Below are 23,333 nucleotides of genomic sequence, written 5' to 3'. Positions count from 1 at the left end.
TTACTCGTCTTGGATCCAAGCACTACATAATAAATTTCTCCACAAGCCATGATGACGATCAGCTAGATCCTGTCTGTTGGTAGTCACCGACAAACAATTTTGCTGGTCTACGCTCGAGTAAATATTATGTCATACCTTCCTTGATTCTGGTTCTGGAGGTTACGAATACAAAGACAAGAATGCGTATACCTGTATTTCCAAGAAATGCCACTTTGCTTTTGTGGCTGATAAATGAGGAAAATATGCACTCAAAGCTACACCGATGAAGACCATGCCATCCGGCTCGTCTCTTCCCGACATGGCATGGATCCACACGATGCGCTAGCCGCATGATGCTAAGGCTCAGGCACACTACCAGAATCGAATCAATTTGTGATTTAAAAACTTCTGATTGGTCGAGGCCCGTATACTCTCCACTTGCTAGGTCGTCTCTGAAAAGTCTCTGTAGTATATGAGCCAGATTCTCGCCGCTTAACACCATTTCGAGGTATCCATAAACAGTCCGACACGTACTAGACTCCACTGGCCTTTCAACATGCGTGTCCCAAGGCATCAGGGGTCACCTCCTCCTGTCCAAGGTAAATACCCTATCTAAGCGCATTGATAATCAGTCTCTCGAACGCAAAGCTAAAGTGTCGATATCAGATATGCAAACATTCGAGGACGACGAGACCTACTCCGAAACATACCCCGAGGGTGGTAGAGATGCATGGCTCGTTGTGGCTGGCGCTTGGTTCGCCATGATCCCTTCCATGGGTGTTCTCAATACCTTGGCTGTCCTCCAAGCGTGGGTGTCGGAGCATGAGCTGGACGGACTGCCTGAATCCACCATTGGATGGGTCTTCAGTTCTTACGCTTTCTTTCTATACTTTTGCGGTGCCCAAGTCGGTACGTGTTATCAGTGTCCTAGGTGCTGTTGGCGCCACACAGAAAGCTAACATGATGAGCACAGGCCCTATCTTTGACGCTCACGACATCCGATTCCTCATCATACCGGGAAGTATCGGGATTGTGGCAGCTATTTTGTTGATGAGCGTGTGCAAAGGTACGTGCATCTCTCTTGAACTCTTCAGAGAACTTGCCAGTCTCGGACGTCAAAGGGAGTCACAGCTGATCAAGTCCAGAATACTACCAATTTCTGCTCACCTTTGGAGTACTCGGAGGTGCTTCAGCGTCCTTGCTCTTCAATCCCAGCATCGCCGCTGTAGGCCACTGGTTCTCCAAGCGACGCGCATTGGCAACAGGGGTAGCATGCACCGCCGGAGGCGTCGGCGGCGTCGTCTTCCCTCTCATTATCGTGTACATGGCCCCACGCGTTGGATTCCCCTGGGCGATCAGGACGGTCGGATTCATCTGCGCAGCTGCGTCCGTAGGTGCGTGCCTGCTTTTGAAAAAGCGGCTGCCGCCCAACAAGAAGAGCGGCGCCGCTATTGACTTAAAGGCGCTGGGCGACCCCAAATTCGGTGCGACCGCCCTGGCTGTCTTCCTGATCGAGTTCGCTGTCTTCATTCCCTACACGTATATCTGCTCCTACGCCATCCACGAGGGTCTCGGCTTGCAGCAGTCGCTGCTGCTCAATGCCATCGTCAACGCAGGCGCTATTCCAGGGCGTGCCTTGCCGGGCTATGTCGCGGACCGCTTTGGGCCCATGAACGTCATGTGCGTCACGGCGCTGGTGTGTGCGGCGTTCATCTTTGCACTGTGGCTGACGGCGGTTGGAAGTGCGGGCGCGACCATCGCTTTCGCTGTCCTTTTTGGCTTCTGGTCTGGCGCTGCCATTAGCCTGACGCCCGTCTGCGTGGGTCAGGCTTGCAGGACCGAGGACTATGGTAAGAGGAATGGGACAGCCTTCTTCATTGCCAGTTTCGGTACATTGGTCGGTGTGCCTTTCGCCGGCGCCATCGTTCAGTGGTGTGGCGGCGCTTATTACGGCCTTATTATATTCGCTGGTGGTTTGTATGTCCTCTCTCTGTGTGCCTTTTTCGTCGCTAGAGGCCTTTGTGGTGGTTGGAGTTTGAAGATTCTTTTTAGAATGCGTCCTGAATAGTATCATCTATAAGTGAAAGATATCTGTAGACATAAAGTGATATAGTTAAAGAGACTATTGACCTTAATTAGCCTTATCTGAACCTACGGACGAGTGTTGTAGTCTCAGGTATATAAAGTCATACGGATCACATGATCTCAAAACATTTGGGCTGGGAAATCAGATATCGTCGACTACCATTCCATCAAACTAGACTTCTGCATTGATTTTGAGTTCTACTTATCGGCTGGTGGTCTTCGTGCGCCTTAAGGCCATAAATGCACTCGAGGATATAGGTTCATTGATGTAAAATACCTAAGATGTGACCCATTGCACACCCTCAGCAGATCATTACGTTTCAGGGAAATGATTCATGGTTAAATCGTCTTGGATTCATTTATTCATGCTATGGTAGAGATCAAGAACGCTTGTCCACACCCGCACAGGCAGGCTACTACACAGGTCCATCGACTTGCAGCTCATCAGAGCCCAGTTGTCCCAAAGCCTCGCGTCGGGTCGGCGCGCTCGGGTCGAAATACGGTTTCTCGGCCAGCGAAGTCACGCGAGTTCCGTGTCTCGGGTGCTTGCCGGCGTAATCCCAGCTTGCGTTGTGAATTGTGATTCTGAGGAGATGTTGTCAGATGCTTTTCCGACGTCTCAAATTTTGAAAGAAGCGTGGGTGACTGAGCATACCTGTTGTCCCAAATGGCGCTGGTGTTCGGCGTCCACTTGAATCGCACCTGGATATCGACGTTCTTCTCATACACATCGAACAGATAACCCAGGATAACATCACTCTCGGCCTTGTCCAGGCCCACGATCCGACGAGTCATAGCCCTGTTGACGAAGAGAGACTTCCAGCCAGTAGCCGGGTGGACCCTCACCAGGGGATGAATTCGCTCAATGTGCTTGGGGCCCTCCTCAGGGTGCTCACGCTCTAAGTAGGGATGTGCCGAGACATAAACTGCCTGCTTTCCGTCAATGATCTTGCGAAAGTCAGGAGACAGCTTCTCGTAGGCAGAGTATCCGCTTGCCCAGAGAGTGTCGCCGCCGACGGGAGGCGCAGAGTCGATGTGAAGGTGTGTATAGCCAGCCGGCTGAAGTTCATGGACCAGGTCTGTGTGCCACCGGGATGCACCTCCTGGGTTTCTGAAGTTGGCCGCTCTTTCTGTGGCCATGAGATCTGGCCAAATGATGGATACACCGGGTAGGCCCGGCACTTGAGGGACTTGGGGCTGGAGTCCAGTGTGAGTGGCTCTGTTTCCATGCTATCGATCGTTGCAATATATGAGATAACTTACATGGACCTCAACCTCACCGAAATGCTCTCCCAGTGACAATTGCTGTTGAGGGGAAAGGTCTTGGTCTCTGAAGAAGACAACGCTCCTTTCTGCTATCAAGAGTGCGAGCTCATCTTTCTGCTGGTCAGTGAGGTCCTTCAGTTGAAGGCCCTCGATCTCAGTGCCGATGTACGCAGTCAGGTCGGTGACCTTGGTAGCTGCCGAGAAGAGGGACTTCTTCTCCTTGTCAGCCCTGGCGCCGGGGTCGTTGTGAACACGCTCCTTGCTCCTGATTTTGTATACATCGTCTAGGTAGAGAGGACGCGAAGGTCGGTATGGGTAGCCGTTGCTGAGGTCGATGTTTGCCTTCTTTAGCCGGGCAGCCGTGGACTCGGGGAGACCGAGGTTATCCTTCCGGGGCTCGGCAACGTCGACGATCTCAGGAATAATAGGAGCTGGGGCCATGTTGGTCAAGTTGAATATGTTTCAAAGCTAAGTTTCAAATAGACTGATTTAGTAAATTGGCAGTGTATCAACACTTTTTGCGTTGGTGACAGATATATATGCATTCAACTTGAAGCAGGAGACAGGTTGCAGTCATCGTAAACATTCGTGATATCCCCCCAAATAACGTGAAGCAACGTATTTCTAAGCATCATGCCGCAGGGCGAGTTCGAAGCTCCGCATGAGATGACTCGTATTGCCCTTTGATGCGGAGAAGATGCCGAGTAGCTGTTCGAAGCAGTCGTGCTGCATCAGGATGCACGTCTTGTGCAAATCACAAGAGACGTTGGCCCTCCACCAAAACACATCTAAAGCACGCCATGCCTAGATGTGCTGCGATCATCCCGCATGGGATCGTATACCCCAACTTACACGCGGATGGCTCGACGCGATATCTGCGGGGTCATAGTACTGTGCCCAACAGCAGAGCAGCGGGGCTGTATTGCGTGATACGCGGCGCGCCTTGTGCCATATATAAAGCCGTTTTGGCAGACACGCTATAGGCTAGTTTGGGGGTTTCACTATGCTCAACTCCATCGGATCCGGATGGAACCTCACAAATCAGATGTTTTCGAAGATAAGCAACGACCGCGGCAGGGAAGCCGGTGCAAGTTGTCTGATTACCTGGCCGCCACGTCTTCAAAAGACATTTGAGCCCCAATAGCACGTCATCTGTGCTGGCGACGGCATGTGCCGCGGAATTCGGCCGTTTCAACTGTACAAGCAGTTTGATCCATCAACTAGCATTCACAAGCGCCAATGAGGTGTGACTGACATGGTAATACGCTGTGCTCTTTCTGTTATACACGAGATAGTATCATAGTATATTCCGAACACCAAAAGACGTTTCCTTGTATCGGCCCGATATTCGTCAGCCAAATTAATACGATTTGAGAAGCCTGGCTCTCTTGCTTCAAATTTCTTTCCACGATTGACTTCCCAATACACGCAGGCGGCACAGACCTTTAGGATTGAAAAATTCGAAATGAAGTGAATACAAGTGTAATTCATAGCCTGGGCAGCATACTGGGTCGCCAGCTGAGCCATTTCGGCGCGTCAGAGTCCACTAGCTTGCAAACGTACTCCATTGATATCTATTTCGGTATCATATTGTTCATCGCAGCGGCATAAGCAGCTTTTTGCATGGCTGACAGCAAGATGTTGCTGGAGCAGTTCTTCGAACCGCGTGTTGTTGATGGTTACAGAACCTCCCCGTCTAGCAGGAAAGAGTGGACAGTCTGAACTTGCTTTCCCCCTTTCCTTGACATTTCCTAGACGGCTAAGGACATTATACACAGGCATATGCGATATTTGATCGGTTGAGTTCATTTGTCCTGTCCCAGCACTATGGCCTGGAATGGAGGCCCAAGACTTCAGGACCTTAAGGACTGAAGGACAATTGAGATACAACTTTGTCTGTTCAAAGTCACATTGATCCAAGAACGAAGCTTGACGAATCACTCAATTTCTATTCAGGAATCTACATGATCTGATCAATCGCCCAACTCGGTCCTCGTGAACAAGACGTTCTTGCCACACATGTCATATCATTTGGGCAATAGCGCGAGTAAATGGCTACTTTGGTATGCGCGGAAACATATTTGTGGCGGGCCCGGGGAGAAAATAAATATCTGCTGCCATGTCTAGACATGAATATTCGTAGCCAAATCAAGATTTATCCATATTCCCAAGCACGTGTGCATTCGACAGACCGAGACTTGACCTCGATGAAAGGGCGTGGGAGCCGGGGTCTGTGTGCGGTTGGCTTTCGTTTAGAAGATTTGGGCACGTGCAGGCATGTGTCATTCAACGCCTTGTGCACTTCAACTCTATATATTGGTGTTGAACTGATGTCTGAAATGGTCGAATTTCCCTGACAGTTCTCGCAGAGTCCAACTGCAATACGGTGAATAGCGCCATCTGTTGCTGCAGGCGTGGGACAAACTTCACCACCCAGCAAGCACTTACGAGATTATCTCAGCCTCCTAGAGTAGACACGTATATATCGACAGGCCAATTGGTCTATGCGTCAGTCTACAGTACCGCGACCAATTCTCAAGTATTTCTCAGCGACGACTGATCCAAAATCTGTTAGGGTTGACACCCCTCTATAACGCAATTCGCAGGTGTAAATGGCGTGCTCTAGCGGAGTATCATCTCGGCGCCGACCGCGGCATAAGCTTCGTTCCCAGGGGTGTCAAAACAACTTATCGGAGAGTATCCGGTCTCTTGATTTATGAAAGAGTAGAAAGAAATGCTGTATAAACGGTACCTTGTGACTGAACTCTAGTCCTATGAGAACTTCCCAGACCTATCCCAGCTTCCTCCCTTAGGTCCGCCCTGACCCCTGAAAGACGTTGGACGGCTACTGCAGCACCTCTCCGGACCCTGAATCGTCTATGGCTCCAATAAAGACAGTCGCGGTCATTGGTGCCGGTATCAGTGGTGTCTCATCAGCAGCTCACCTTCTACGCCACGGCTTTGAGGTCGTCGTCTTTGAGCGCTCCAGCGTTACTGGCGGTGTATGGCACTTTGATCCACGACCCGATCGGGATCCCCAGTACCCAGGCACAGATTCTCTTGAATCTGACACTAACGGCACACAAGATGGCGCCGTCCACGCCAAGGAAAACGGCAAGTCGCAAGGCGAAGACGACATCGCACTCTCGCATGCGCCACCAGGGCCGTGCTATGAGGGGCTCATGAACAACGTCCCAACCTCAATGATGAAAACCACCTTGCTGAAATGGCCAGAAGGGACGCCTGATCATGTTACCCATCACGAGATCGAGACATACGTGCAGCGTCTATCGCGAGACACCGGGGCTCATGATGTGACGCTGTACGATACCCGCGTCGAGGAAGCCGTCAAGAATGCAGAAACCGGGCAGTGGGATGTGCGCACTAAGACACTCCAGAAAAAGGACGATGGTACATACTCCGCTCAAGACAAGGACTGGAAGTTCGACGCCGTTGTCGTCGCGGCAGGACACTACCACATCCCGCTTATTCCGGAAGTCCCGGGTTTGGCTGAGTGGAAGAGGAAATATCCCGACAGGGTGAGACATTCCAAAAGCTACCGATATCCGCACCATTACAAGGATCAGAACGTCCTGCTCATCGGGGCCGGCGTCTCATCTCTTGACATTGCCAAAGAACTCGACGGGCTGGCCAACAAGACCTATCAGTCCTCGCGTGGCGGCAAGTTTGATCTCGACAAGTCCTTGCTGCCACCAAACTCGGAGCGGGTAGCTGGGTTGAAATCATTCAAACTCGACGAGGGGAAGAGCCTCAACTCTGGGTCGGAGACACCTGGCGCGCCCATCCCAGGCACAGTGCACCTGGCCGACGGACGTGTCCTGCAGGATATCCACCATGTCATAGTTGCCTCTGGCTATCAAACAACTTACCCTTTCCTCACCGGCCTCGAGTCCGAGACCATAACTGCCGACGACGCGGATGAGAATATCATCATCACGGCAGACAAGTGTGTCACACACAATCTTCATAAAGACATTGTCAGTACCCTCAGGCGTTGTCATGCGGTGTTTTGATTCAATTTCAGTGGGCCATGCTAATTGCGCTTATCACATAGTTTTACATGCCAGATCCCACCCTGACATTTGTGGGCGTCCCGTACTATACCTCCACATTCTCCATGTTCGATTTCCAGGCCGAGGTGGTGGCACGTGTGTACGCAGGCCTCGCGACGCTGCCGTCACAGGAAGCCATGCGGAGCGAGTACGGAGCTCGCAAGGCGAAGGGAGACAAAGGAAAAGCGTTCCACAGCTTGATCCAAAACCAGGTCCCGTATATGAATGAGATCCTGGCCTGGGTCAACGAAGGCGTTGAGCAAAGGGGTATTGAGAAGATGAAGGGCGTCGATGAAGACTGGTATAGAGGATATGAGGAGTTCAAGGAGAAGTCAAGGCGTTTGATACCTCTTGACTCTAATCAGATACAGCAGCCTATTGCTAGTAAGTATTATACGTCGGACGAATAGACAGCTACAGTAGAGATATTCCCCAGTTTTTTTAGGCCTGATGGTTCAGTAAGATGTGTCTTTCAGAAGGAGGGGAGATGCTTTTTACATCTGTTACCAATCACGCACGAGCTTGTGCACGAATTGCGTGACTTCGGACTTTAGAATCGCCTCAGTCTTGCAACGACAATTGAACATTCTTCCCATTGCATACTGTATATTGACTAACGTGATAGTTCCTATTGTACATCACGGCTGACAATTGAGGCTGTACAAAACCTGATTGAGCTACCCTAAGGCGTGCGCAATCAAGAGACAAGAATGATCCAATACACCGCATCTACAGCCTGGCATGCGTACCATGAAGAAGGATCGTGTTTCGTCCCGATCTACCGCCAATTTTCATGCTGATCCCCTGAGATGCTGCTCTGGGAGACTCAATTTAAAGGTCGGCCCCATTCTAGTCCTTCTTCCGCCCTTTGACCACGGGAACAGCCTCTTCACTAGCCTCCGCTGAAGCGTCAGATGTACTGTCCGTCTTGAGGTTAGATTTAGACCTTGCTTGCAGAGCAGACTTTGGCGGTAGCGACGCCTCCGACTCGCGAGATGGAGACATGTCGAGCTCTTCTTCATCGACGAAGACCTCGGGTAACAGCTCCTTCTCCGAGCGCTGGTACTCCGGCACGACGTCCTCCGGCTCCTGGTCGATACAGTCTGCCATGACTGATGGCAAGGAAGTTGTGCGAGATTCGGTAAAGTCTTCACCCAATGAGCGGAGTGCCCACCTGCGGACAGCTTCATGGGTGACGGTCACGCACACAAAGCGTCTGCCAGTCCACTTCGTGATTGAATGCCGCAGCTCGCGCCCTCGGAACATCTGCAAGCAGCCCGATGGGGCTTCGATTTGCAGACCCAATTCTCGGACGACGAGATCCCCTCCACTGAAATCGCCGACGGGCACGAGGAACGCGTACCCACGGTGCCAGTCTCCGGTGTCTTTGTGCTCGTATGTCATCAGGTTGACAAGCAACGCTCGCATCATGAATGGCTCGTCTGACCGCCTTGTCTGGAAAGGCACGGTGTCCAATTTACTCACTTCGTTTGCGACGCGAATGTACTGCTGCAGCAGACCTGGTTCGAGGATCTGAAAGAAGAAGTTGATAATTTCGGTGCAAGCGCCGAATGCACTATAGCGCAGTTTCACCAATTGGTGGAGAACGTTGCCTTGTTCAGGCACTCTCTTCCCAGCACTGTCTTTGGTGGGAGCTGGCATGTTACGCCCGTTCGGATCACCTACTTCACAGCGGCCTCCAATATGGAATACGCCTGACGCGAAAGTCATTAGCTGAGCACGCGCAAAGTTTACTACAGACCTTTCTGGAACTTACCCGATTTAGCCAATCGTGGATCGTTGTTCGGGTTTCGAAAGTCCAGGTCAGGTCTCTCCCGGAGAAATGCGATCCAATGTAAACCGTGTCGTGTCATATCTGGGAACGGTACAGGAGTGCGGGAGCTGTAGGTCTCGAACGATTGGACAACGAGCTTTTGAATAGCTTTTGTAAGAAGCTGCTTAAATACATCGCTGCACTGAAACAGGATGATGTTGTCTGACTGGTCCAGCACCAGGACAATGTCAGTATTTTGTATGTTATAAAGCAACTTGTTGTCTGTGGCGTAGTCGTTCCTCTTGGCCTGATGGTAAGGGTTGAAGACCTTGGTTGGGCAGCCTTCCTTCACAATCTCCAACATCTTAAAGAAGGCTGGATCCTTGTCATGGCCGCCGGCCTCCATCTGCTGTCTGACTTTGTTTTCAAGATCAGGGTTGAGATATAGCTGTTGCTGTGCTAGGCTGCGGGCCTCTTTCCAATACTGATCAGTCCTGCCCCCGATCTGCCCGGCTTTGCAAAGAAGAACATGGGTCGTCACCCATCGCTCGATTTGAAGGTCGGGCTGGGCTCCAAAATCCTTGTTGATCTTCCGTTCGAGTGCCCGGGACACTTTAGAGGCGCTGTATGGAGAACCCTCGCCGAAGACATCCACATCACTGAATTTGACCCGAGAGACGGTCCGTCCGTGCACCTTGAAAGTCTCTATGGTACGGTTGTTCTCTTGTAGACAATTCACTGTTCCGTCAGCGATCTCATGCGGGGGCATGGATCGGATGTTGTTCACGTCTTTCGCAAGATCCATTATGGAAGCTTCTTCGGAGTCGATGTGGGTGCCTTCTTCAAAATCCGGGACGATCAATGAATTGTCGCGGGGATGTCCAATGTTACTCCATGAGTATTGTTTGCTTCCTTGAACAGTTCTCTTGGGCCACTCACCACTCCCCTCGTACATCGACTTGAGCGGAAGCCTGGTGTCGGGATCGTCGGCCCACGCAGAGGGCATGGCCGGCCAAGGGATCAGGTCATCGATGTATTCCTCGATCGTTTTCAAATCTTCGTGTTTGGTCTCAGCATGATTACCCGTGCCTGTGGTTGTTTCGACGTCGACGACAGGGCTTGGCCGGTCCTTTTCGATGTTGTCGTGTTTCGCCTCCTCTTGTTTCTTGGCAGTTGCTCCCTCGCCCACTTCTTCAGACTTTTCGATCCTCTTCTGACGGAGTCGATACTTGGCTTGCAGTGCTAGCTTGGCCATGTTCAGAGCGGCCTCATCGTTACCCGGCGTCCTACGTTGCAAAGGCTCCTCGCCTGGATAGCGAGGTAGTCGTTGGCGATTCGAGGCGCCTTGTGTTGTCGATTCGGACATCTTGTTGTTCAGTCCTCGGCTTTGTTGATGGTACCTTTCTTGATTGTCCATTCGTTTGCGTCGTGAGGCGACTTCACTGCTATGGCCAGATTAGTTACCGGGAGATGATGGTTGCAGAGCAAGTCGAAAATGACTCCGATTTTGATTATCTTCTTGTGATTCAACTGATTGCTCGATACCTGAGGCAGAACATACAGAAGTGAAACTGTTTGCAGTTCCTGGGACGTCTTACAGAATGAGATGCACCGTGAGAAACTTGGCCAGTTCTGCTCGATCTGAGGTGGACACAGGAATTGCATGAGACTGAGACAATTCACATATATCGGGGTCTTCGTTCTTGAATCATAATATCGTGGTAAACTCTGGTATTCACTGTGGGAACTGCTGAGTCTATGAATTTTCCTATGCGTATACCAGGAATAGATGGATGACTGCATCTCCCAGCAGCTAGGATCAGCCATGTCATTGACGGATGGCTGCATTTCGTCAAGTTTAAATGTTTCTAGTGCTGAATCAAGGCTATCAATGATGAGGGGAGGAAATACTCGCGCTACCTAGGGATACCACCAGGTAATACTAGAAGCTTGACTCGTTCAACGAAGCAAGCATACCGTCTTCAAGAATCAGCCTGGTTGTATGCTCTGCAAGTGCACATATCCAAGACCCCAAAGGTAGTATCTCCATCGCTGATGCAAGAAAGACTGTTTCAGTATCATGACAAGGTGCTGGTCTGGTGTCTAGGTCCAGCAAAAGATGATGACATTCTACTTTCAACCTTGAAGCAGAATGTTTTACGGCACCATGTCGACCATGCTGATCGAGCCGGATCCTAAGTTGCACATACACCCGCCAGTGGACCTGCATGCGGGTATTATCCCGATTGTTTCATGGTGCAGTGCTCGAAACCACACACCTTGATTCACGTATTCATACAGAGTAAATTTGACACTATGTACGCATGTAACGAGCTTGTATCTATAACATCACTCATTACCTCCTTCTCAGAGCAGCCCGCTCGGCCTTGCCCTCCTCAGTGTAAAATTCTCCAACCCACTGCACGATGTGGTCAACCACACCATCCTGGACAGCCTTGACACCGGCATTCAGCCTGCCGTTGGTGATAGACAAGTCGCTGCAGTGGATTCCACCCGGGATCACCAGGACAGGTGCATCCGTGGTGCCTTGGTAGGGCCCACCGGGCCGGAACTCGCTGGAGACGGTGGCGTCCTTCCAAGGGTCCCACTGTCCGTTGACGAAGACCAGGCGCGTCGTGTTACCCGCGCGGTCCCATCCGCCCGTGTAGGCGTTGGTGTCCTCGACAGTCTTGCCCTCTGCGCTGCCGAAGGTGCCGGGCGGCTTGAAGTACAGGCCGCACTGGCGCTGCCAGTACTCCGCCGTCACGAGACGAGACACGATGGTGGGCGTGCCGGCTGGGGCGCCGTCTTGCCAGAAGGCGAAGGGGTCGTTGCAGAGCATCCACTCCCACTGGCGGTCGAGTGGGTTGCTGACGGTCAGATCGGTGTAGATGGGGCTGGTCTCGTTGTATGAGTCAAAGCAATCCAAATTGTAATCGTCAGACCACTCGTCGTAGCCGTAACCGGCACAGTCTATTCACGCTGTCAGCAAGAGATTTATGCACAATTTCTGCACGTGGCAATGACTTACAGCCGGGGATGAGCTCCTGCTTGACCCAATTGGCGTATCCCTCCAGGGCCTTCTCCAAGCCAACACCCTCCGCGCCAGGAACAGCTGTTGCGCTCGGGTACAGGGGGCCGACGTTCTCAACGCTGTCGCAGAATTGGACTGGGTAGAACTCGCAGTTAGCACAGCCTCACGAATGCAACCCACAGCCTTTCGCTGGGCTAGATTTCCAGAACGGAAGCAAAGATCAAGGTGACTCAGGGGTTGCTTACAGAAGCTGGAGTAGCCTGAGGCGAAGTCATGTCCCTGCCACTGCCAAGGGCCGTTCTCCAAAGCGCTGGCAAAGTCATCATCGTGCTCGATAGCGCCAAGGCCGAACTTCTCCTTGATGGCCTGCTTCGCCTCCTCGTCATCGCCCAGCAGGATGCTGTCAACGTGCTCGATGACCTTGGACACGTCCGCGCTGCAGTTGGCGGGCATGCCCTCTTGCACGGGAGCGAAATATTGCCACTATGTCGGATTTTATGTCAGTCTCTATTCTCGGCATTTACGGCTCATTGTCAAATGGCAATTCATGCGGAAAGCTTACGAAGTCGTAGATGACCTCAACCACGGCGCTGGACGCGTGGTAAGCCCAGAAGGTGCCCGGGTCAACGCTCTCGACCCATGCTGACAGGGCTCCGCTGTAGCTACCACCGGAGAACACCCATGGCACGCTGTCGGCATTACTGCTGGCGTTGGTGGCGAAGGGGAACTTCACATTGTTGGCGAAGTAAGTCGTATCGTAGATCGAGTTCTCGAGCGTGAGATAGGTCAGGTTCTCGGTAGTCAAGGTATCGTAGGGGCTCGACTCGCCCCAGTACCGATGCTCAAGGAGAACCACGGCTCCGCCAATTTCCTGAGCCAGCAGACCAGTGAGGGTTCTGTTAGTCAGATAGCCGGTGTACCCTGCGGCGGCAATCTCGCCAGGGGTGAAGAAGACGACGGGCGAGCCCGGCCCCTGCCAGTACTGGGTGCTCCACCAGAAGGACTGGCTGAAGGTGCCCTTGGAAGGGTCTGAGTGGTCCAGGAGCTGCTGGAAGGTGCCGTTGCCCATGGTGGCTGACGAGTTGGTGGCACGCTTCTGGATGCTGCCGGCGAACTCAGTTTCCTCGATGTCGAGAGGAGGAGGCACCAGGCGCATGAAGTTGGTGGGCGTGATGGCCGTGACGCCGGCGGCGAGCAGGGCGCTGCCGGTGGCGAGGAGAGCTGGCACCTTCATCTTGGCGTCGTCGACTTGCCGAACCCACGAGAAGACAACTGACTGGTAGGGAAAGACGGGGGTGAGGAAGGAGGAGCAGCTCGGGAGGGAGAAAAAGGATGTGTGGGCCAGCTCTTAAATAGGACGCGAGCTGTGCGGACGGACGACGCGTCGCAACGTATCAACGGAGGTGAGGAACGTTGACGACGGGCACAGGAACAGGAAAGACGCCCCGAGCATCGGCACACAACCTTCCAGAAGGAGGTGCAGATGCTACCCTGCGGGTGCGATGCGAGGTGTCATCGTGACCACCAACCGGGAGGGCTGCTCGTCGAAGTGGGCCCAACGGCCAAGATGGTATCCACAAAGCTTCTATTGCCATTCGTCTGTCGGGGGGCAATGGCAGATAACCTTAAGATGACCATCCTCCAGGATGCTGCGGATACGAGACCCAGTGCCAGCGGTTCTGAAGTCCGTGTTGGTTGTACATACTCACACGACTTGGGATACCGCGCACCCAGTTCTGTAAGTGCCCGAACATAAGAGGTGGAAACACGGCGTTCACGTTGCATCGCAGAGAACTGCAGTGGTTTTGCATACCGGCAAAAGCTTGTTACAGGTGGACAAAAAGACGCCAGTCGAGACGAACGGTATCACGACTAGGGCATTATCTATCATGAAGCTGTGTGGTGATGGCGTGATAGAATTGAAATCGAGTTACTACTTACTAGAAGATAGACGCGAATACAAAGGAATGGGGGCAGGGGCTATGCTGGTATGCATGGGGTCGTCTGATATCAAGCCTTCGGCAAAGCGGGTCCTTCCCGACGACCTTCTCGATTAGGTCTCGATGATCTGCGGTGAGGGAGAGCATAACAATCGAGTTAGTCATCATGCCCTATAGAGAGGGACTATCTGAAAGTTGTAGCAGAGTGAGTGTTCTCTCCAGACTGGAACTATGCTGCTAACCAAAAGTTCTCTCGGCGGGCTGGGCACTCTATCGAAGTGCGAGAGCAAGCCAAGAGCGACGGCTAGGATTCGCGGCGGCGACGGCAAACACCGGCACTGGGGCCTGTAGCTTGGTGGGCTTAGTTGGTGGGTAGTATTGGTGCCACACAGCTGCTTCATTCGGCTAGTCTTTCACCCATGTAGGTGACAGCGCAGGGTAGGGACGGGGAGGTGTGAAATGCACACCGTACGGTTGGAGATAAGACTGTCGAGCCCCTGGCTCAAAATGCTTGGATGAACTTAGGTTCGGACAGCCGTAGGGGAATTTGTTTGTGTTTGCGTGTATGACTCGGGCGAATTCATTTGTGGATATCGTCAGCGTTCAACAACTTATCTACACATGGCGTTTGATTCAGTGAATATGATTTGACCCTAAGTGCTGCTGCTGCCTTCCTGGGTTTCTCCTTTCCGACGGCCTAGTCGAAAGCACTAGCTAACTTGTTGGACTTCTTGAAAGTTGGCCGGAAAACATAAATGTGAGGGTGAGCATCAAAAGTGTAGTGGGATACGAATATAAACCCGTTACAACATAAGCCTTGGCCGCGGTACGAAAACTTTGGTGACAGTCTCTCATCATCTACACCGGAAGCACGGCCGTATGATGGCCTATTCCACGAAGGACTATATTTGGGTTTGTGAATAAGGTTTCGTTGATCATTCCAGTCAGGTGGATACTCTGAGATCAACTATAGACACTCCAGACTCGCCTACGGCATTGCAGGCTGATGAGCACCTGTGATGGCCACTTACATAAAGGCTTCCTGGGAATTCTGCAACATTCTATGCCTCGTAAAATGTCATGAGAGCTGTGGTAAAGCAATACTGTCATGCATGTAAAGGAAGTGTGCTACGCTTCGACTGAGTGATGTACTCGGCAAGCCCTGGATTTCGGAGGAGCTATACGTCAGGACATCCGAAAGAGTTGACGTGCTAGGAACGTGCCAGTCCAAATGTATGAAGCACATTGAAGCCAATGAGGAGAAGGATTGTTAAGACGAAGAAGTCAGGCACTACGTCGTTAACACTTTGGGAGTAGCACCACAACCTTGAACAGAAACCATTCATTGCACTTTGCATTGTTTCTGTAAGTGAACTTGGTAACAGCGTGATTCTATCCAGTCAGTGACGCACTGGGCGTTTGTCGTGACCCAGCGGAAAGCTCGGGAGCAGTGATCATCTCTTCCAGTCATTCACACCCGTCAGACCGCGTCCTCTAATGGGAAGCCTGCGACGCTCAGGAGCAGAAACGCAGTCGTGCGTTCCTGAAGATAAGAACACTTCTCCTTGGAAACTCTCATTTCACATCAGCCCTACATAACAGCCAAATGTCGATCTGTTCTCACCTACTGGCAATACATACGCACACCTACACGCACTAATACCCTGAGCATGGAGACTATTCCTCTGCTGCATTGCATCGGCTGCCACCGATGCGTGTGCAGCGGGACGTGTCTTTCAAGCCACCGTGACCGATACTGTTGCCACAACAGCAGCTGCGTCTTCCACGCGCCCTGTCCGGCACCTCCCGAGCCCAGTGAAGGAGGAACGGCTCCGGCTGCCACTCCATCCAACAACAACACCACCACAGCGGATGGCAGCGCAGCCAATGTCTCACAAGATTCGAATGTGACGTGCAGGGAAATCATCGTTCGCGAATGGCGCTCAGTCGGAGAGACTGCTGCCACGAGCCCGGCCGCGGCTGCAACTTCAAGTTCAATTCAGACCTCGACGGGAGATGCACCGGCCAGCACGAACCCAGGACCAACACCCAATCTTCCGGTTATGTTCACGATTGAGGAGTTCGAGGCACAGGAGCGTCTACTCGCCCATTTCCGGCAGACTCGGGACCGGCAGGCGCAACGAGGACAACGAGGACAACGAGGTGCCGGACGGAGAAGGCCTAGGGTCCGATTTGAGTCAAGAGTACGGGTTGGCCGCGAATGGAGGGAGTATGAGGACTCGGATGGAGAGGACGTGTGAGAAGACGAGGGAAGCTATTGCGTGTAACACTGGGTGAGAGGCAGTAAGGTGTCGAAAGAGGGCGGGTGGCGGTCCATTACGCGTTGTCGACGTGAACAGACTTGGACGATAAGGGTATCGCAAGGGTGGCGGTTGTGGTCAAAGCACGATGAAGGAAGATTCCTGCGCAATGATTATCATTCGGAAGGCTAGCCAAGACGGATGTGGCCAATCCTTGAGAAGGCGTTGAGTTATGTGACGTGAATTTTTTGTCTCAATCTTTGGAGCCCGTTGACATTGAAACCGGGACATGGTCGTCCATGTGATGCGTCGTGACCATGTCAGGTCATTGACAAGCCAAGCACCCTTGGAATACGGATGAGCAGTATGCTACCCGCCATGGTATCAGTCCAATACCCTTCAGCGAATGACCAAATTGATGACATGGTTTCGAGGATTAACTCAAGGAATCTCTAGGCAAATATCGCGGCCCTGCGTTCATTGATCGAGGAGTGTACAAGACAACCTCGAGTAAATTTAAAGCAAGCCTCTCACACTCATTAGAGCACGAGTGCGAGACCGTAATTTTACGGGATCATGAAAAGCATCTCAACAGCTTGGATGGTATCAAAGGGCGTGCGAAATTCTTTTCGACCACTTCGGATCACACTCTGTGCTGTTTCGTGTGCAAAACAAATTGCAGGGCGTTTTGAGGACGCCTTGCCCTGACTCTGTATCTGACCACACCAAGACGTTCAAGGCCAAGATGCTCAGACGGAAAAGTACAGCTCGTAATGCTTCGCACACCCAGGGTTGAAGGCAGACGTACAACCCGGGCACTTGTTCCCACAGCTGAGGTACTCGTCGATGGTCAGTTCGCGGCGACATTTCCCGCAGAGCACGGCTATTGCGTGTCGTTCATCCCGTGGCCAGACATCTGAGGCATGTTGGGCCAAGGCTTCGTGGCAACTGATGCAGGCGTAGTACTGGCCGCAGCACTTGTGCTTGATGGCGATGATATCCAGGTCTGAATGCCAGTGGGCGCATTGTGTGGTGGGAGCGACGTCGACGCCGTGGACTATTGGACGCGATGAGCCTTGGCTGGTTTCTGGAAATGAGGTCATGGTTGTTGGACTAGAGTGCACTCTTGTGATAGTGGCGAGGGTCCATATATGACATGGCATGATGGCATGGCATTGTATGTGGCTGATCGACGGAAAATGAAGATGTTGATGTTCTATGTTAATGCTCTCAGTGGAGGTGTGTGACACTGTACGTGGGTCTGGACCTGGCGTGCCACAGCTGCAGCCAAGCCTGTCGCCTATCCCCTGTACCGCTCCAAGCTTCCCAACCACCCACACAGGAGCTCTGTCTTCTCCGCCATGATGCATGGCTGCAACGGCGGTCTCTGGAGATAAGACGGCCCCATCCTCCATCCCACCATCCCTCCATCCCACCAAGAGAGACGCGTCGCGACGTGTCAGCCGCTTTGCTTCTTTGTCTTCGACATGCCCACTGGCGCTCGCAAGCGCAAACGGGCCGCAGGAGCTGACAAGGCAAACAACGACAGCAGCAAGGGAAATTCCCAACAAGCTTGCAACAATAATTCCAATGGCTCGCAGGATCCCAACGTGAGCTCAGGCTCGCCCACAGATGGCGCCAGGAACCCATTGACCCCTGGTGCCGAGTACACCTCCCTACGCCGCATCACCCGAAGGCTGCCCGACGACCCAGAGCACCTCCTCGACGGCGTCGACACAACAGCTGCCGACCTCAGCTGGACCGCACGCGACGAAGGCGACGACATCAACCCCAAAACTGGCCAGCCGTGGCTATTTCCCAAGAGGAGGGGGAGGAGGGAGGGATCCAATCTCGAGGACTTCAGGCAGGAGATCGAGGAGAGGACAAAGAATGGCCAGGGCTGCAAGGCCATCTCCGACGCCCTTGTCGAGAAGGGTGTTGACACCAGCGTCAGGGCCGTCGCGAGGCAGAGGATGAAATGGGGTCTCAGGCAGAGGGTACGCATGCCTCTCATGGTCTCTCAATGCTCAATAGCAGCAATCACGGAATGATCGACTAACCTCAACTACTCTCTTTTTCTCTTTGCAGGCACCTAGGCGCATGACCGAGCAGGGTATCGCCAACATCAGAAAGGCTCATCTCGAACAAGCGAAGCGAATGGCCAACAAAGACCCCGTACCCGTGAAACGCGTACGAATCCGCGTTATGCGCAAGGCAGAGATCATTCGCATGACAAACGAGGGCATGTCGCCCACCCAGATAGCAGAGAACCTACAGGCCCGCGGTGTCAAGCTCAAGCGAGGCGCAGCCACCGTCGAGCGGCTCCGTACCGTCTGGGGCCTCGTCCCCGACTCCCAACGCAATATCAACAACCTCCGCCAGTTCTGCCGCAACCAGGCTCTCAGACTGCAGAAGACCCAATTCGAGAATATTGCTGCCGAGCTGGGCATCGAGGATGTCAAGGCCTGGGTCAAGAGCAAGATGGACGAGGACGTTGCACAGGACGCTAGGCGTGAGCACGGCTACAAGCTCATGGGCCATCTCCGGCCCAATCATGTACATGCCGACCGGTCGGCGCGGGACAGGGAGAGCACGAGTACGATCAAGGCCGTGGGGGAAACCAAGAAACGCGACGCAGAGTCGGAAGGTGTTGACACGCTCGACCAGCTGGCGGCATCTGCGTCGTCTAGTGCCTCGTCTGGACCAGGAGCGGCCCATAACCCCATCGAGCTCTCCGATGACGAAGCTGAATTAGACAGCGAGGGGGACGAGGACGATGCAGGCGATGACCAGGAGGCGCCGACCACGGCCTTGAAGCCTCAATTCTCGTCGTTGGCCATGGAGCTTGATCATCCCGAGCCTGTACCTTCGCAATCCGCCTCCGCCGTTGACCTGATCAATCAATCGCTTCACTTCCCAGGGGCAGGATCAGTTCCTGTCTTCATCGACCCAGCAAGCCAAGCTACTCTGGTACAACCCATCTTTTCCAGTGTCGCCACAGATCCAAGTTTCACAGCTGGCATGTGTTACCCACAATACTGGCCACAGACAAACATGCAAGAAGTGCAGCCTGGTTCAGACGACAATGGTCAGCAACAACCTTCGCACTCTGTCGTGGCACAGCAACCGCAGCAGCAAACGCCCGCAGAAGACTACAATGCCGCTCCTTTAACCCCTGGCTCGTTCCAGCCTCCCTCACAAGGCTTGCGTGAACCACGGGCGCCGGTCCCACCACCCATGTCAATTCCGGGGTCCACGACTCACAGGCTCATCGCTCCCAAGCCCCCTCAGGTCGTCGTGCAGCCATTATCCGGCCATTCATTCATTGCGCCTCATCTCTCGCCTGTCATAACACCTCCAGGTGAGGCTGAGCTAATGGCCAAATATGGCCTCTATCCATTCGCAACATTCAAGAGGCCGCCTCAGAAATACCTCACCCCCAGCGGTTTGATCACCACAGAAGGTTACGAATACTTACCCTGTGCTCGTGGGTTTCCAGGGCTCTCCGGCTCAATGTCCGATTCCGTCGGCCGTGGAGGTCCACCGCTACCACCGCAGCAGCAGCAACTGCAAGGCTCACCACAACCCACCCTGCTTCCCCAAAATTACATCCCTACCCAACAGCCATCAAACTCACAGCATCTCCCACCCGGCGTGATCATGGTGTCTCCCCCAGCTCCACCAAAGATAAGCAAAATCCCCGCTCCTCCGCTGGTTATCCCACTCGAGGAGGCCGAGAGACACAGAGCCAGCCACAGCGCCGTCGATCTGTACCACAAGGCTGCGCTCGAGTGCATGGAGTACCTCGCCGCGCGGGCGGAAGCCCGACCAGTAGCCAACAGCCTGACCGGCATGCCGCCTAGCCTGAAGGATGTCGAGGATGCCAAAGGCAGGCTGAAGGAGGCGGCTGGGGCGATGCTTGCTGCTATTTGAAGGTGGTGATGGTCTGGTGCTGCGTGTTGGATATTGGCGATTGTACCAATTTGTAATTATTTCGTGGTTGGGCCCCACGGTCTTCTCTTCGTAACACCGATCACATGCGCCTGGTGTAACACTCTCAATCTCGATCCTTCAGGAAGTAAAGACCAGCTATATCAGCAGCTGATATCTTTCGCTAGGGACTTACAGCTCCCCTAGGAGACTTTGCACATTCTCATGCGACCAACGTTGCCGATTGCATAGTCAACGTGTAGAGGCTTTGAGCTACCCCGACGTCTCGATAGGTCACGTTCTCCCATTCTCACAGCAATGCGAGCTTCACGCCTGTGATATGATTTTATTACATACTGATACTACTAAGAGCTATTTATTGTATGATTTCGAGGTTTTTCTGGGGCAATTGCATCGATTTAGAAGCCTATGCGCCCGGGTAAATAATGGTTAATGTACGTTGGGTAGTCAAGCGACTGCATTTGGCCGAATGCCCATGTCTAATTCGAGGGTCTCACCACCCGTTCGTACGCTTCCAGTCCTTCGCACCCGCGCGTATAATATAACACCAACGCATGCGATTGCGTACAGAAAAGGCAGGCTGCACAAGGCCATGGCAGAGCTGTCGGTAGCCAGCGGTAAACCACGACACAGCCAGCCCATATATGCGATTAAGGCCCCCACCAACATCCAGTTGAGCACACGAGAATGCTTGCTGCCGGCTGTAAAGGCAAAATTAACTAGAATGACAATGTGGGCGAATGTCATAAGGTACCACCCAAACATTAACAGATTGAAAGCCGCAGTAAATAGGTCTTCAGCACCAACGAGATAAGTGACGCTCGGAACAAGCGGGAAAGCTGCATCAATGGTGAAGGCCAAGTTCGAGACCCAACTGAGAACAATCGCTCCGGCGACGGCCAACACAATCATGTGGTTCAACCAAGTGGCTTGTGAATATTTTTGACGAGAAAACAAGCCTTCTCGAGATTCGTTTGCGGGATTCTCTGCGATAATCTCGTCGCCTCCTTGTCCGGGCGCGTCGATCTCGAAATGCCCACCATCTTGTTCAACAATCGGATGGCTCTCAGTACACGGGGTATTTGTCTTAGTAGGGTGAGATCCTCTTGAGAAGGCTTGGATCATGGAGAAAATAGGCGCAGCAAATAGCAAGAGGGGCAGAACCTGTCCAAAATCCGATATTGTATCCGTCGAGCTGGAGAAGGACTGGGTAGGAATGAAAAGAATTCCAAACAGCCTCATTGTGCCATTTGCAGCTATGAGCAATAGCCATAATATCTATAGGATTATCATTCAGCGTTACTCATTGCACACATAATGAGCAACTGTATTGACTTACGTCAGAGAAGGTCGAAGTATAGAAGTCTGCGCCAAATCGTAGCAGCATGTACATGGCTAGAAATGGATTGCGTAGCAAAAGTGTCCCTGTTCGGCCCTTTGTCGATGATGCCTGGAAGACTTTCATGACCATTTCTCGACAGAATCGAGCCGCTGTGGACCGAAAATACTGCTGCACAAAATTGGATGATGTCTTGAATAGCTTGGCTAGTCGAGTTGAAAAGCTCAAAACCAATATCACCATTGACGTGACCGTGTTTAAGAAGCTTCCAGTCAAAGTTCCAAAGCGGTCTTTCAAGTTCCCTTGTCCGACATTTGTAGTATAAAAGCAGATCGCAGGCCTGGCAGGCCATGCATAATCCGGCCAGGAGTCTGCATACTCCCGCGATGTGTTGTCCATCCATGTGAACCAAGCAAGAGGAACCATTGCCACAATTAGAAGGATTGCCAACACAGTCATCAGACTCACCCTCCAACGCCTCTCCTGTTGGCGACCTTTATGGTGGAGCTCGCTGCGCAAGAACACCAAGCCGCTTTGGTGCGTCAGGTTGGCAAACCAGCTCAATTGAACAATGACGGCCCAATCGAAGGACTGGATCGTCATCGTTGATAGAACAATAAACCCGCTGCACAGCATGCCAATGCCAGTGAGGATCTGTATATCACACATGGCCAGAATACACTAGCACACGCACATCAGTATTACTCCTTGGAGTTGACCCTCCATCGATTGAAAGTTTCTGCTTCCCCGATAAGATATGTAAGTATGGATTTATTACCTTTTGAAATGCTTTTCGAAGCCTTTCTTTATCCATGTCTCCATGTGAATGGTCGCTGTTAGGAAGTATACGAGTGATGGCGGATGACAAACTCGCAATGCAGACTCTTCCGAAGCGATGGATACGCTGGTCCACGATATTTGGAGTCCAAACGACATCCCCCGTCACAGAATTTGATGCATATTCCAAGTCCTCGTCAGTGATATGAGGCGGAAAAGGATTCACGTCCGGATCGAAAGTGATGAAGTAATGGCAGCAAAGTACTAATACAGCGAGCCATCCTGTACCGAGGTAACTGATAACAACCTAGTGTAACGTCAGGTTCCGAACCACACAATTGTTTCCTTCATCTTAGGAAGCAGCTTACACCGAGCCCGGAGATATCAGAGTTGGGCTGGAGGGCGTCCCTCCAAAATGTTTCGTTGCCGCGACCAAGATCACCTGAGCAGTTAGCCCAGACAGGCAGCTGCTCTCGTGAGTTCATTCTTAAAATCACTGTTTAAAGGTAAATGCATCCTGATATCATGGTGCATTGGCAGTAGGAACCGGTGTGAGCCCAAAGTCGGGCTCCAACAATCTCAAAAGGCAGGATCGTGTATCACGACATTCAACGCCGTGTTCACACTTCAGGTGCTTGGAAAGGGGTCTGACCACCCTTGAGTATTTGTACCTAGGCATTAGCTTGTACAATATAGGGCATTTGCGCGGGCGCCTGATGTTGCCCGTTTCTTTACATTGACGCCGTGTCGTGTTACATCGGGGGCGTAAGCACGCTGGCATGTTCCACTGTGTCCCTTGAGCATCCGATAAGTCCTTAAAAATAAACAAAGCTGCCCAAGCCGTCCAATGCATT

At 52.4% G+C, this 23,333-nt stretch overlaps 10 protein-coding genes across 10 annotated transcripts; 4 read left to right on the top strand and 6 right to left on the bottom strand.

Moving 5' to 3' along the window:
* Positions 1-535: 535 nt before the first annotated feature.
* J7T55_011294 (uncharacterized protein) lies at positions 536-2,296 on the top strand (the record flags this gene model as incomplete). Its single annotated transcript, XM_053133183.1, has 5 exons — positions 536-578; positions 646-888; positions 953-1,045; positions 1,125-1,829; positions 2,211-2,296. The coding sequence occupies 5 exons, from the start codon at positions 536-538 to the stop codon at positions 2,294-2,296; spliced, it is 1,170 nt and encodes a 389-aa protein (XP_052988966.1).
* Positions 2,297-2,480: 184 nt separating this feature from the next.
* On the bottom strand, positions 2,481-3,771 carry J7T55_011293 (lpha-ketoglutarate-dependent taurine dioxygenase; the record flags this gene model as incomplete). The annotated part of the gene is made up of 3 exons (XM_053133181.1): positions 2,481-2,649; positions 2,720-3,261; positions 3,328-3,771. 3 exons carry the CDS (start codon positions 3,769-3,771, stop codon positions 2,481-2,483), a joined length of 1,155 nt encoding a protein of 384 aa, XP_052988965.1.
* Positions 3,772-3,954: 183 nt separating this feature from the next.
* J7T55_011292 (uncharacterized protein) lies at positions 3,955-4,857 on the bottom strand (the record flags this gene model as incomplete). The annotated part of the gene is made up of 4 exons (XM_053133180.1): positions 3,955-4,056; positions 4,183-4,247; positions 4,369-4,525; positions 4,774-4,857. 4 exons carry the CDS (start codon positions 4,855-4,857, stop codon positions 3,955-3,957), a joined length of 408 nt encoding a protein of 135 aa, XP_052988964.1.
* Positions 4,858-6,209: 1,352 nt separating this feature from the next.
* Positions 6,210-8,089, top strand: J7T55_011291 (uncharacterized protein; the record flags this gene model as incomplete). The annotated part of the gene is made up of 4 exons (XM_053133179.1): positions 6,210-7,328; positions 7,406-7,787; positions 7,849-7,861; positions 8,029-8,089. 4 exons carry the CDS (start codon positions 6,210-6,212, stop codon positions 8,087-8,089), a joined length of 1,575 nt encoding a protein of 524 aa, XP_052988963.1.
* A 163-nt stretch (positions 8,090-8,252) lies between these two features.
* Positions 8,253-10,543, bottom strand: J7T55_011290 (uncharacterized protein; the record flags this gene model as incomplete). The annotated part of the gene is made up of 2 exons (XM_053133178.1): positions 8,253-9,118; positions 9,181-10,543. 2 exons carry the CDS (start codon positions 10,541-10,543, stop codon positions 8,253-8,255), a joined length of 2,229 nt encoding a protein of 742 aa, XP_052988962.1.
* A 990-nt stretch (positions 10,544-11,533) lies between these two features.
* On the bottom strand, positions 11,534-13,445 carry J7T55_011289 (serine peptidase; the record flags this gene model as incomplete). The annotated part of the gene is made up of 4 exons (XM_053133177.1): positions 11,534-12,150; positions 12,209-12,346; positions 12,457-12,694; positions 12,774-13,445. 4 exons carry the CDS (start codon positions 13,443-13,445, stop codon positions 11,534-11,536), a joined length of 1,665 nt encoding a protein of 554 aa, XP_052988961.1.
* Positions 13,446-15,648: 2,203 nt separating this feature from the next.
* J7T55_011288 (uncharacterized protein) lies at positions 15,649-16,412 on the top strand (the record flags this gene model as incomplete). The annotated part of the gene is made up of 2 exons (XM_053133176.1): positions 15,649-15,686; positions 15,926-16,412. The coding sequence occupies 2 exons, from the start codon at positions 15,649-15,651 to the stop codon at positions 16,410-16,412; spliced, it is 525 nt and encodes a 174-aa protein (XP_052988960.1).
* A 749-nt stretch (positions 16,413-17,161) lies between these two features.
* On the bottom strand, positions 17,162-17,515 carry J7T55_011287 (uncharacterized protein; the record flags this gene model as incomplete). The annotated part of the gene is made up of 1 exon (XM_053133175.1): positions 17,162-17,515. The coding sequence occupies one exon, from the start codon at positions 17,513-17,515 to the stop codon at positions 17,162-17,164; it is 354 nt and encodes a 117-aa protein (XP_052988959.1).
* A 384-nt stretch (positions 17,516-17,899) lies between these two features.
* J7T55_011286 (uncharacterized protein) lies at positions 17,900-20,345 on the top strand (the record flags this gene model as incomplete). Its single annotated transcript, XM_053133174.1, has 2 exons — positions 17,900-18,409; positions 18,501-20,345. 2 exons carry the CDS (start codon positions 17,900-17,902, stop codon positions 20,343-20,345), a joined length of 2,355 nt encoding a protein of 784 aa, XP_052988958.1.
* Positions 20,346-20,810: 465 nt separating this feature from the next.
* On the bottom strand, positions 20,811-22,964 carry J7T55_011285 (uncharacterized protein; the record flags this gene model as incomplete). Its single annotated transcript, XM_053133173.1, has 5 exons — positions 20,811-21,641; positions 21,703-21,873; positions 22,171-22,383; positions 22,481-22,786; positions 22,848-22,964. The coding sequence occupies 5 exons, from the start codon at positions 22,962-22,964 to the stop codon at positions 20,811-20,813; spliced, it is 1,638 nt and encodes a 545-aa protein (XP_052988957.1).
* Positions 22,965-23,333: the final 369 nt, after the last annotated feature.

Source organism: Diaporthe amygdali (genome assembly GCF_026229845.1).
Source record: "Diaporthe amygdali strain CAA958 chromosome Unknown NODE_35_length_488319_cov_65_809586, whole genome shotgun sequence".
Taxonomy (NCBI): Eukaryota; Fungi; Ascomycota; class Sordariomycetes; order Diaporthales; family Diaporthaceae; genus Diaporthe; species Diaporthe amygdali.
The sequence above is the reverse complement of the archived record's forward strand: the minus strand, read 5'-3'. Positions and strand labels throughout refer to the sequence as shown.